This window comes from Orycteropus afer, unplaced genomic scaffold, assembly GCF_000298275.1.
Source record: "Orycteropus afer afer isolate SDZICR_OR568_19922 unplaced genomic scaffold, OryAfe1.0 scaffold00993, whole genome shotgun sequence".
Classification (NCBI taxonomy): domain Eukaryota; kingdom Metazoa; phylum Chordata; class Mammalia; order Tubulidentata; family Orycteropodidae; genus Orycteropus; species Orycteropus afer.
The window spans coordinates 348,201-361,447 of NW_006922580.1; the positions used below are offsets into that span (position 1 = coordinate 348,201).

Consider the following 13,247-nt stretch of genomic DNA (forward strand, 5'->3'; position numbering starts at 1 on the left):
TTGATGTTTCCTGCATCATTCAATATTTTGCCCATAGAATCTCTCACTATTGCAACTCGAGGCTGAAATTTTTTCTTCAGTTCTTTTGCTTTAGCTACTCTCTATTCAACAGCAAGTTTTAGAGTCTCTTCTGACATCCATTTGGCCTTTTCTTCCTTTCCTGTCTTTTTAATGACTTTTTGCTTTCTTCATGTATGATGTTCTTGATATCATCCCACAACTTGTCTAGTCTTTAGTCATTGGTGTTCAGTGCATCAAACCTGTTCTTCAGATGGTCTCTAAATTCAGGTGGGATATAATATTTTGGCTCTCATGGTCTTGTTTTAATTTTCTTCAGCTTCACCTTGAACTTGCTTATGAGCAATTGATGGTCTGTTCCACAGTCAGCTCCTCGCCTTTTTTTTGACTGATGATACTGAGCTTCTCCATTGCCTCTTTCCACAGTTGTAGACTATTTGATTCCTGTGTATTCTCTCTGGCAAGGTTGGAGGCTCACACGTATCGCTGCCATTTATGTTGTTGAAGAAAGGCATTTGCAATGAATAAGTTGTTGGTCTTGCAAAATTCTATCATGCAGTCTCTGGCATCATTTTATCACCAAGGCGATATTTTCCAACTACCGAAGGTGCTTCTTTGTTTCCAGCTTTTGCATTCCAATCACCAAAACTTATCAATACATCTTGATTGCATGTTTAGTCAATTTCAGACTGTAGAAGCTGGTTAAAGATCTTCACATTTCCTCATCCTTGGCTTCATTGGTTGGTGTGTAAATTTGAACAATAGTAGTATTAACTAGTCTTCCTTGTAGGCATGTGGATATTATCCTATTACTGACAGCATTGTACTTTAGGATAGATCTTGAAACTGTTTTTGAAACGATGGGTGCAATGCCATTCCTCCTCATTTGGTCATTCCCAGCATAGTAGACCATATGATTGTCTGATTCAAAATGACCAATACCAGCTCTGGTAGCATAGTGCCTAAGGCACTTTACTGCTAACCAGAAGGCTCTCAGTTCATACCCACCAGCCAGTCCTCGGACAGAAGGTTGGGCAATCTACTTCCATAGTGATACTGCCTCGGAAACCCAAGGAGGGGTTGCTATGAGTCGGGGCCGACTGAATGGCACATAACAACAACAAGAAGTCCATTTCAGCTCATTAATGCTTAGAATAGCAATCTTTATGCACTCCATTTCATTTTTGACAACTTCTAATTTTCCTATACTTGTACTTTGTGTATCCCACATCTGATTATTAATGAATGTTTGCAGCTGATTCTTCTCATTTTGAGTCATGCCCCATCAGCAAATGAAGGTCCCAAAAGCTTTTCTTCATCCATGTCATTAAGGTTTACTTTACTTTAAGGAGGCAGGTCTTCCTCAGTTGTATTTTGAGTGCTTTCAAACCTGAGGGGCTCATCTTCTGGCACTATATCAGACAGTGTTTCATGGCTATTCATAAGGTTTTCAGTGGCCAATTTTTTCCCAAGTGGATGGCCCCATGCTACTTCCTAGTCTGTCTGAGTCTGGAAGCTCCACTGAAACCTGTCCCCCATGAGTTTCCCTGCTAGTACTTGAAATGCTGTTGGCATAGCTTCCAGCCTCATAACAACACATAAGCAATCACAGCATGACAAACTGACAGATGAGTGGTGGGATATTGTCACAGGGAACCCTAATTCATCTGGGGGAGGAATCATCCTGCCTGGATTGTGTACTCTGTTGTTAAGGGCTGAGAAACACCGTATCTGGGTTGTCTTCTTCTGTTCAGTGCTAGGGTCCCTAAGCAGTTTACCTTCTTATTACTACTTCTCAGTGTTTCCCTCTTGTCTTCTCTATCGTTATTTCCTGGGTTTATAGTTGTGCTTAGGTAGCAGGAGCAGGAAGAAATGGATCTGTGCCATCTCTTCCAGACAGACAAGAAATCACTTATTTCTGTATTTTAAGAAATCAATCATCATTGGATTTTCTCCCCACTCCTTTGGTTTTCTTGCTCTCAGACAGAGATGGTTGATTTTTCTGTTTGTTCCAACAGGGTTAAAACTCCAAAATGACACTGAAATTGATCGGCCTATATCTCCTTCTGAGGTAGACATACAACCACCAGGAGGCAGAGTATCACAAACAGCCAAAGTTAAAGCTCCCAACAAAACAACTGGCAAAGAAAATCATCATGGTACACACAAGGTGAGGAAACAGCATCAGAATTTTCCAGGGAAGAAAAGAAGGAAAGAGTCAATTTGTAAACAAGAGGTGCCAACATGTACTGATCTTCACGGGAAAAGCCACTCCGGGAAGAAATCTTTTAAATGTCAGGAATGTGGAAAAAACTTCAGAGTGAGCTCTGACCTTATTAATCACCAGAGGATTCACACTGAAAAGAGACCTTATAAATGTCAACAATGTGATAGGAGGTTTAGATGGATTTCAGATCTTAACAAGCACCTAATGACACACCAAGGAATAAAACCACATAAATGTTCATGGTGTGGGAAAAGCTTCAGTCATATCACAAATCTCCACACACACCAGAGAATCCACACAGGAGAGAAACCGTTTAAGTGTCATGAATGTGGAAAAAGATTCAGTCAGAACTCTCATCTTATTAACCACCAGAGAACTCACACAGGTGAGCAGCCCTTTATTTGTAGCATATGCAAGAGAAAATTTAGCAGGCGGTCAAGCCTTCTTAGACACCAGAAACTCCACAGGGGAAAGGAAGTTTGTCCCATGTCCCCAGTCTGAATAAAGTCACTATATGGAGCTTAACCCTAGAGAGGGTGAAATAATATAAAATCATGAATCCCCAATGACAAGAACGTCATCAGTGGGAAATTTGGGAGGGGCTAATGCCATGCTTCACTGAAAGGAATCCAAGTTGTCTGTCTTGTACAGCATTGTATCTTCAGAACCAAGCAGAAGACTGATAACGTACTGGGTTTTTCTTTTAATAAATGAATGAATGAAAACATATCTATCAAATATCTATATACCTATCTGTATTTGTTATACTTTCTCTATATATACATCTGTCCATCCATCCATATCTGATTACTCAGACGTTCCCAGGTTCAGTGATCTGTATTCTTCAAGTATCAGGTCCTAGGTAAATATATGATGGCCATTAAGTCCTAGTCTAATTCTCTACCAGGAAAGATGGAAAAGAAGAGTATTAGCGTTCCCTGAAGGGAGCTCAGAGGGAATTAGTACATTGGGGGCAGTTTCTATAGCTATCTTTCTATTTGCATTAACAATCAAGGCCAGAGTGTAGGGGAATTTGCTCTGGAACAGGAAGAGATTATTCACTTTTTACTCTAGGAGAAAGACCTCCACTCAAGTTGCCTCTCCCCTCAGCACCCATACCCATAATGTATGCAGTCCAGAAATTTGAAGCAGCAAAGGCCTGAATGCTAAATCAGATCTAGCTCCGTCCACTCATCCTCTCAAGACTGGGGCATGGAATGAAATGAGGGAGACAGTGGGCCCTAATCCAGGTATCTGTTTCTGTAGAAAGTGCAGGGCAGTGGTGAGTTTCCTTTCTTTGACTTGCATTATGTGGACTAGAGGCTTTGAAATTGGTACCACACTGCTCCAGAGCCAAAAGGGGGCCCCTTTTTCCCAAGCTCTTCTATTTTTTAATTTTTGCTGTGATTTGGATGAAAGTTGACAGAGAAAATTCATTCTCCATACAGCAGTTTATACACATTTTGTTTCATGACATTGATTGCACTTCCCCACAGTGTAACAGCTCTCTTCCCACTTCCTCCCTGTCCTTACCTCTTCCCCCCGTCCTTACTTCTTCCCTGTGTCCTTTTTCCCATGCATTCCTGCCCCCTGAGCTATCTCCCTGTGCAAATACTGCCCTTCTGTTCTCAAAAAAAAAAAAAAAAAAAAAACCTCACCGCCATGGAGTCAGATCCGACTCATAGTACCTTCCTTGGGTTTCCGAGGTGGTATCACAATGGAAGTAGATTACCCAGTCTTCCTTCCGAGGAGTGGGTGGTGGGTTTGAACCTCCAGCCTTCTGGTTAGCAGTCAAATGCCTTAGGCACTATGCCAGCAGAACTCCCGCCCTTCTGTTCTAAGGGGGCCCATTTTTATGGCAGCACAGCGATAGCTCCATATACTTGGTTGCTCTGGGAAAAGATTTGACGATTTTACAAAACTTACTTATTGAAAATGGCAAGGACACTTTTCCTCCCTGCCTTCCTAAGGGTTTACAGCCATAGTGAATGACAAACTATCTGGACCAGGAAGTTCATGACCAGCTGACTACTTCAGAAACAAATGGTCATTGACATCCTTCACCCTGGAAAGCAACCGTACCTATGGCAGAAATTTTGGGAAAACTAGCCAAAATGTATAAGGCCACACCACATGTCATGTTTGTGTTTAGATTCAGAACGCATTTTGGCAGTTCCAGGACTACTGACTTCAGCATGAATTATGATTCCTTGGATTATGCAAAGAAAAATGAACCCAAACACAGATTTGTAAGACATGGACTGCATGAGAAGGAAAAGACCTTGAGGAAACAATGCAATGAGCTCAAGAACAGAATGAAGAAAGTCAGAAGATTGCAAAGGCCAACATTGGTGCTGGCAAAAAGTGAGCTGGAAATTTGATGACAGAAGGAATAAAGATTCTGGAGTGACTTGATCTGCGATGATTTTGTGGATTTTTCACCAAAGGATTAGTAAACTATGAAATCTTTCTTTAAAGAAAGAAAAAAAAAATGGCAAGGACAACTCTATGGCTGTTTAGCTTTGGTGGACATCTGATAGCAGGAGGAAGTTTTCAGAAGCATCAGAGCAAATGAAGACATTTAGCCTAGAGTGATAACCCCAGGTAAAGCCAGGACAGAGGGAAACTTTTCTGGTGTTGGTGGTTTTCTTCTCTTCTGCATCCACGTCAATGGCTGTCTCCTATGAAAAGAATGCAGGATTGAAGAAAGAGCAGGAAAGTTGGAACACATGGACATTTATCTGCTTTGTCAGTTTTGCATATATGATGTTGACCAAGACTTTTGTTTATTTATTATTTCATATAGTTTAACTTCCTTTTATAAAAGTGACATGTTGTTTCATAATAAACATAAAACAAAACTGTGTTACCAAATCACCCAGGGATAGTCCATGTTCTCTTTCTTGGAATAAATGCTTTTCATGTTTTGTTTTTTTTTCCCCCCCCCACCATGAGACCTCTCTAAGTCTATTTTCAGGTCTGTAAAATGGTGACAGTATTATATCAGACAGTGTTTCACTGCTATTCATAAGGTTTTCAGTGGCCAGTTTTTTTCAGAAGTGGATGGCCCTGTCCTTCTTCCCAGTCTGTCTTCATTTGAAAGCTCCACTGAAACCTGTCCACCATGCGTGACCCTGCTGGTATTTGAAACACCAGTGGCATAGCCTTTAGCCTTACAGCAACACACAAGCCACCAAAGTACAACAAACTGACAGAACACATCTATCCTGGAAGAAGTGCAGCTAGAATGCTCCTTGGAAGTGAGAATGGCCAGACTTCATCTCACCTGCTTTGGTCATGTTGTCAGAAGGAACCATTCCCCAGAGAAGGACATCATGCTTGGTAAAGTGGAGGGTCAGCAAAGAAGGGGAAGACTCTCAATGAGATGGATTGACACAGTGGCTGCAGTAAAGGGATCAAACAAAGCAAGGATTGTGAGGCTGGTGCAAGACCAGGCAAGGTTTCATTCTGTTGTCCATAGGATTGCTATGAGTCAGAACTAACTCAACGGCACCTAACAACAACAAAATGGGGATGATAATTCCTACCTCCCAGGGCTGCCTAACACAGTGATTGGCCACAGTAAGTGGCCAAAGTTAAACGTTTGTAACGTTATTTTTCAGCTTGTTGTTGTTGTGTTGTTATGTGCCGTCGAGTCGGCCCCGACTCATAGCGACCCCTCCTTGGGTTTCTGAGGCAGTATCACTACGGAAGTAGGATTGCCCAACCTTCCTTCCGAGGAGTGGCTGGTGGGTTTGAACCACCAGCCTTCTGGTTAGCAGTCAAGTGCTTTAGCCACTATGCTACCAGAGCTCCTATTTTTTTTTTTTTCAGCTAGTTATTTTAAAAAGAAAGTAAACCATGTTTACTTGTCAGCTTTTAAGCAACTTTAATCAATGGATTTTCCATCATTTCCAGCTGGTTTTTAGGCCTGTTAATGTTGGTCAGAAACATTTTTCCTCTCCCCTAATTAGATGAATAAGGTAGCCTTCTGGCATGACATTTCTTTCCGAAGTTGCTCCTCTCTAGTCAGTATTCAATGATAAACCATTGTTCTCATTCAGCTAGATGGTCTGCTAATGCTAATGAGCAACAGAACTTGACATGCCTTGAAAAGGAGGGCAGGTGATGCCTGGCAGTAAAGTTTTTCTGCACAGTGTTTAACTGTTAGGTCAGCCCTTAAGCTAATGAACTTGAAATTAAAGGGTAGAAGGGTGACTGCCTAGAATGGCTGCCAAACAGAATGAAAGAGAAAAGCCCAGAGGAGGCAAGTGACCTGGAGGTAAGGGTCCTGTATTATTATTCTTGGAGCCTTGGAGCCTATCACTCCCTCACCACCCTTTCCAGAACTGAGATTGTGCCCTTGGGACTAACCTGTTGCCGTTGAGTCCATTTTAATTCATGGTGACCCCATTTGTTACAGAGTAGGACTGTTTCGTAGAGTCTTTTTGGCTGTAATATAATAGTTAAGTACTTGACCAATAACCAAAAAGTTGGCACTTCAACCCACCCAGTGGCTTTGCTGGAGAAAGACCTAGCAATTTGCTCCAATAGAGATTACAGTCTAGAAAACCCTATGGGGCAGTTCTGGTCTGTCACATGGGGTCTCTGTGAGTAAAAATGGACTTGATGGCACCTAACAACAGCAGTCTTTATGAAAGCAGTTTGCCAGCGCTTTCCCCCACAGAGCTACTGCATGTGTTCTGTTGACCTTTGGGTTAGTGGCTCGTCACAAACCACTTGCACTGGACTGCTGTTGTTAGTTGCTACTGAGTCAATTTTGACTCATGACGACCCCCTGAATTGTTGCTGTCACACCATAATTCAAAGGACATTTATTTTCATGTTGTTGTTTGTTGTTATGTGCCATCGAGTCGGACCCGACTCATGGTGACCCCTCTTGGGTTGCCGAGGCAGTATCACTATGGAAGTAGATTGCCCCATCTTCCTTCTGAGGAGTGGCTGGTGGGTTTGAACCGCCAGCCTTCTGGTTAGCAGTCAATAGCTTTTGGAACGAAAGGAATGACCCCAAAATTCAAGGAAGAACAGCATCAAAGGAGTCAGCAGTTATTACCTACTAGTGAGATTCAGCAAAGTTCCCCAAGACAGGTTGGTGAAATGGCACTGTGCTCTCAACAAACTGACAACACAGGTAATAACACCTTTTAGCTTTGTTCAGGCCCTCAGCTAGCTCATCTACCCTGGCATCATTCCCAGGAAGGATGAAGAACAGTGAGCATTGGTCCCATTCGACAAGTTAGTTATTTATGGCAAAGAGCAGGAAATGATTGCCCTAAGATGTCAGGGCAGAAGCAGGAAGAGAATTGTGCTTTTCTGGTTTGTAGTTGAGTTACTCTACTGCCCTTTGAAATGCAACACTCCAGAAGAAAGCAAATTCTAGTCCATGTGGTTGTGGGACAGGATTGAAGAATCAGGGCTCCTAGCTCACTGGCGAGTCTCTTCCTGTTCATCCCTCTGGCACATACTCCCAGGGTCCCGTTCCCCAGCCATCTTGACCACTGAAATAAGCCCTCACCTTTTCAATGAGAAGGGAGGGTAGAGCACTGAGGAAAGAAATACCACACTGGATTAAAGGGGAGAGATGGCATTCTACCTCATCCCTGCCCACCACTTCCCCAGCACATAGCTAACTCATCAACTCCAACAGCTCTCTGAGGCCATGACAGGTAGAGAGGCTCGGGGACTGGACAAATGGGCTGATTATTCACTTGGAGAAGGTGAAGAGAGAGAATGTGGCCAACTCCAGTCCCATGGGCCCAAGAAGGAACTGAGGAGGCAAAAGCTAACCTGAGCCAGGTGTGATAGGTATAGGTTCATATCCCAGTTTCTGAGCCCTGGTCTTCAGGAAGAGAATGACATCAGGGAGAAGATGGGCTAAGCAAATAGAGGACAAGAAAGGGGGCTGAGAGAGTAGAAGACAGCAGCCCTTCTCTGTGTTCTGTAGTTGTGATGTTGGAAGTTGAGGTTTTGGGCAACAGAATGCTGCTGTTGGTTGTGGCTGAGGCAGAAGAGCACCTTACTGGATGCAGGCAGCTCCTGCAGGCCCCAGGTTGCCACCTTCAGCGAGCCAGCAAATGATGACGAGCTTCCACTCCTCCCAACCTCTCCTCCTCAATGCCTTGCTCCTTCTGCCACAGGCCATGCCTGCTCCTACCACATTGACAATTCCATTCCCACAGATTGGGGAGGAGGTGCCCAAGGTCAAGACCTAGCTCGTGTTATATGCCACTGTTCCCAGAAGAATGGCCATAATTGCCTATCAGCTGGCAGGATTGGGGAGAGAAGAAGAAGAAAAAGGAATCATAGGCTTGTCTTTTGCAAGAGGTATAACTGCTCTCCCTACTACCTCCTGTCTCTTCCTCTCCTTTCTCTCTCTCTTCCTTTGCAAACACTGAAGAGCAAGCTGGTAGGAATGGTGAAGACCAGGTTGGGGAGGAAGCTGTTCCTACTTTAAAGGGGGGGGGTACTCCCGAGAGAAGTCCTGTCTCTGTCTTTAGCTGATGCACATGGTCTCTCCCAAGTCGTCCTCCCATTCTCTTCAGGGATCACCTGTCTCGGCCCATCCACAGGCCTCCCTGGAGGAGGTCCTCAGCTTCCCTAATGAGAACTGCCCTACTTTTTCTTCATCACCTCCTATTCCATCCTGTTACTCTCAGGAGTATGGGATCTCATTTTGGGGGCAGTCCCCATGGGGGAGCAGGATCTCACACAGAATAGGGGAGGAGGAGCTCGTAGTTATGGTGAGTATTTTTTAGAACAAAACAAAAACTAAAAGGATAAATCTAAATCCAAGCTATAATTGAAAACCCACAGTCTTAACTCTGCATTGTTTTCTTTTAAAACCCTCTCACAAGAGCTGAGTGGAAATGTGAACTGAAATAGCACCAGGGCGTGGGGTTGCTTTCTTCCCTATTTTGCCGAGGTTCCCTCCATGTACATGGCAATGTTCTGGGTACCTAATGCCGCTCTGACAGGAATATGCCACAAATAGGATGGCCTTAACAAACGAGTTCATTCTCTTAGTTTGGAAGCTTTAAGTCCAAGTTCAAAGTGCCAGGCTCTAGGGGCTGGGTGAAAGCCTCTTGACCTTGGGGTTCAGCTCTGCCTCCTGCTCCCGGCCCACCAAAGCTAGAGGCTTTTCTTCACTCAGGCAGCTGCTGGCTGCTGCGGCTGAGAAGCCCAAGGTTGAGAAGTAAAAAGGCACAGTCCCGACGTTACCAAACCAGACGGCAGGCCATTTATTCAAGTCCATTGAAAGTCCCAAGGTCGGCAGAGTATGGCAGGCTGCTGAGCAATGACACAGCTACATGCAGGGTCCAAGCATGCAATAAGCTTAGAGACTATGCCCAAGGCTTCTCCTTATATACAGGAAGCAGACCACATGCCAAAGGCAGCTACTCAGCTGCTTGTGGTAGAGCCCACCATGGAGTTGATTGCCAGTCTCATCATGGGGAATAATTATCACCAGCTGCCCAGCCACTCAATCAGGCCCAACCAAGTTGACATACAAATTTAACTACCACAGGCAGCTATGTGGATTTTACTACACTTTTCCAAGCCCTCAGACCCACAGAACCTGACACAGATTAATTGAGAAGACCTTCCACATTCTAAAGAATGGAGAAGGGCCCTCATGCTCACAAGAAACAGGCCTATGCAAGACCAGGCCCCTTACTGTTATTGTACAAAGACCCCACCATCACCCTGACAAGGGAATCCAAAGTCTTTTTTGACCTGTTGTGCTGGGAGGAGCACCCAGGGACCAGGGGATACACACAGGATATGTAAACATGCACCAAACCGAAAAACAAACAAACAAACAAACAAAACTCACTGCGTTCGAGTTGAATTCTGACCAAAGCGAACCCTCCTTGGGTTTGCGAGGCAGTATCTTCACGGAAGTAGATTGCCCGGTCTTCCTTCCAAGGAGTGGCTGGTGGGTTTGAACCACCAGCCTTCTGATTAGCAGTCAAATGCCTTAGGCACTATGCCACCAGAGTAAACATGCACACACACACACACACACACACTCACAAATCTCTCTTAACCAGTGGTCTTAGACATCCTGGGAAGCAAGACTTCTTGACCTGGGTTTCATATGTGGCCGCAGAGGATTTGGAAATATTGAGTGTGTGAGTATTTATATGGGAAACTGACCCATAGTTTTCTCAGATTATCAAAGGTCTTCCTGACCAAAAAGCAGGCAGGGCACAACTATTGCAAAAATTACTTAAAGCTGTATCCCAGACTCTCTTATGTCTTGAAGAATGTCAGGACTGAAAAGGACCACAGAGTTCATGCCTCTCATTTTACAGAAAAGGCAACTAGAGCCAGGAGGTAATTTCTCTCCCATTGCCTCCTGGCAGAGAGAAGTCCCTGGGTAGTGTAAAGGGCAAACATGCCAAAGGTTGGAGGGTCAAGTTCATCAGAGGCACCACAGAAGGAAGGCCTGGTGATCTACTTCCACAAATTAGCCAATGAGAATGTTCTGGATTTAGAGAATACCCAAGATGGTAGACTAGAAGATATACTACACACGTTCTGTACAACAAAGATCCAAGAAACCAAGTGCAACAGATACGGATGACAATCCTCGAACCCTGAGCTTCAAATGAAAGGATAAAGAAGTAGATCAAATACCAGTTAGAAAAAGAACCTGGACAAAAACAGTAAATAAGGAGACATATGGAGCAGTGAATTGTCAACTAGGTCAGCACAGCATGGCCATTTTGAAGTAGTATAAGTGTCTTTCTGATTGGGGCAGGAACCAGACAACTGACTCCATTCGCCCAAGACTCCATGCACTGGTACCCACACTGGTGACTGGTGAAGAGAGAGGTGTGATTGTACCCTTTACCCTACACAACCTCCCAGTGACTAGAGGCACAGTCCCCCACACCCACCAACCCAGTGGCAGGTCTAACCCCCGGCCCACTGCCCCTGCCCCAACTGGTGTTCCACATGATCTCCCCTCTTCCTCACAGTCCATCTTACCTATCACTCTACTTCCCCAGGGGCCTCAGACAATCTCTGGCAGATCAAGCACCACAAGCCAACCACCTCAGAAATCTGTGTCTGTAGTTTGTGCTGGTTATGTCACTTTTTTTTCAATTGGGATTTAGGTGAAGGTTTACAGTGCAAATTGGTTCTACGTTGACCGATTCATACATATTGTCTTGTGACATTCATTATAATCCACACAATGTAACAGTACTCTTCCCACTTTTTTCCTGTGTTTACCATTTCCCTTCATGATTCTTTCTTATCCCTTCCTGCCGCCTTAGCTTCATCCCTGGGCAAATGCTGCCCTTTTGATCTTGTATGGTTGATTGTTCTTATGAATGTGTACCTTCTTGGTATTACTGTTAACCTTATAAGCTTGTCTATCCTTTGGCTGAAAGTTGAGCCATGGGGGTGAGTTCAGTTCCCAGCCTGAAGGACGTCTAAGGGCCATAGTCTTGAGGGTTCCACCGGTCTCTATCAGACCAGTAAGCCTGATCTTCTTTTATGATTTTGAGTTTTATTCTACATTTTCCTCCCACTCTACGTGGGACTTCCTATTGTGATCCTTTTCAGAGCCAGCAGTGGTAGCTGGTCACCATCTAGTTCTGATCTCAGGGTCCATTAGTTCTTTGAGCTAATTGTTTACTTGCATCTTTGATTCTCTTCACTCTGTTTTGCTTTAGAATGGCAGAGACCAATACTTGCACCTTACAAGGCTGCTCATAAGCTTTTAAGACCTCAGTCACTACTTACCAAAGTAGGATAGAATACATTGTCTTTATGGACAATGTTATGCCAGTTGACCCCAGTGTCCCCCAAGACTATGGTCCTGAGCCCCTATGCCCAGTGACTCTTTCCTTTGGTGTTTGGTTATGACTAAGAAATTTTCATAACTTTACCTCCTGTATGCTCTATCATATTCATGGATATAACTGCAGCATATATATTTCCAGACATCTGTTGCTGGTGCTGTGCCATTTTTCTTTTCCTTTTCTCCTTTCTTTGCATTTCTTCCTTATTCCCCCATCCTTATTTTCTTTCTTCTTCATCTTCCTCTACCACCATTGTCTTTTTAGTCTCCATCAGACAGGAACCAGCAACTCTACCCAGCCATACCCCTCATACCTGTGTGTTTGGCAGCTGGAGGTTGTGCTGGTGCTGTGCTGTTTTTTCTCTTTTTCCTTCCTTTTTCATATTTATTCCCTCTTCCCTTCTTTTTGTTTCCTTTTCCTTTTCTTTTCCCCTCCTCTGCCCCTGTTTTTCCCCTTTTTTTTCTCCATTAGTCAGAAGCCAGTGAATCTACCCAGCTGTAACCACTACACATGATGCCCCAACTATGGGGCAAGTGTCACCCTGCTCTAGCACCACAGATCAATAACAGATGGTAGCAACACCCACCCAGTCTTCCATCAGCTGTTTTGGAAAAACAGCACTCAGAGACTTGCAGCAATACTCGCACTTGCTACCACATCCACCTGGAAACAGGTGGTGAGCACCCCAGTGCTCTCAAGCTAGCAACAAGAATAGCACAACTGACAAGTTGCCAGGATATATTAAAACAAAGCAAAAAGTGGGTGAAGCAAAGAATGTACAATCAATCAATAAATGCAATAACACTACATTGTCTTGTACACTATAGACAATTTGAAATCACACCTAAAAAAGGATAAGTTGCCTTGCAAGTAACCAAAATACAGAGCCAGAAAATCTTCTGGAGGAAGAAATGATGTTGGAACTACCTGATGAGGAATTTTTAAAAAAATTATATGTAGGAACATTCATCAGATTAACAATGACATTAAGGAAAACAAAAACAACATCAAGGAAAACGAGGATAACATTCTAGAAAAATTCAAAAACAGAATACAAGAACAAATGGACAAAATGAAAAATTAGAAACCACACAAACACAGGAACTAGAAATTCAGAAGATTAATACTAAAATTTCAGAAACATACCACACATTAGAAAGGCAAGG

General features: G+C 43.7%; 1 protein-coding gene across 1 annotated transcript in view; it reads left to right on the top strand.

Moving 5' to 3' along the window:
- The window catches only part of LOC103212533 (zinc finger protein 75D-like), a 15,932-nt gene extending 13,186 nt beyond the window's left edge, over window positions 1–2,746 (top strand). Inside the window, exon 3 of the mRNA XM_007958498.2 lies at window positions 2,037–2,746. Coding sequence (XP_007956689.2) covers window positions 2,037–2,746 — 710 coding nt within the window. The remainder of the gene's footprint in view (window positions 1–2,036) is intronic.
- The last annotated feature ends 10,501 nt before the right edge of the window (window positions 2,747–13,247 follow it).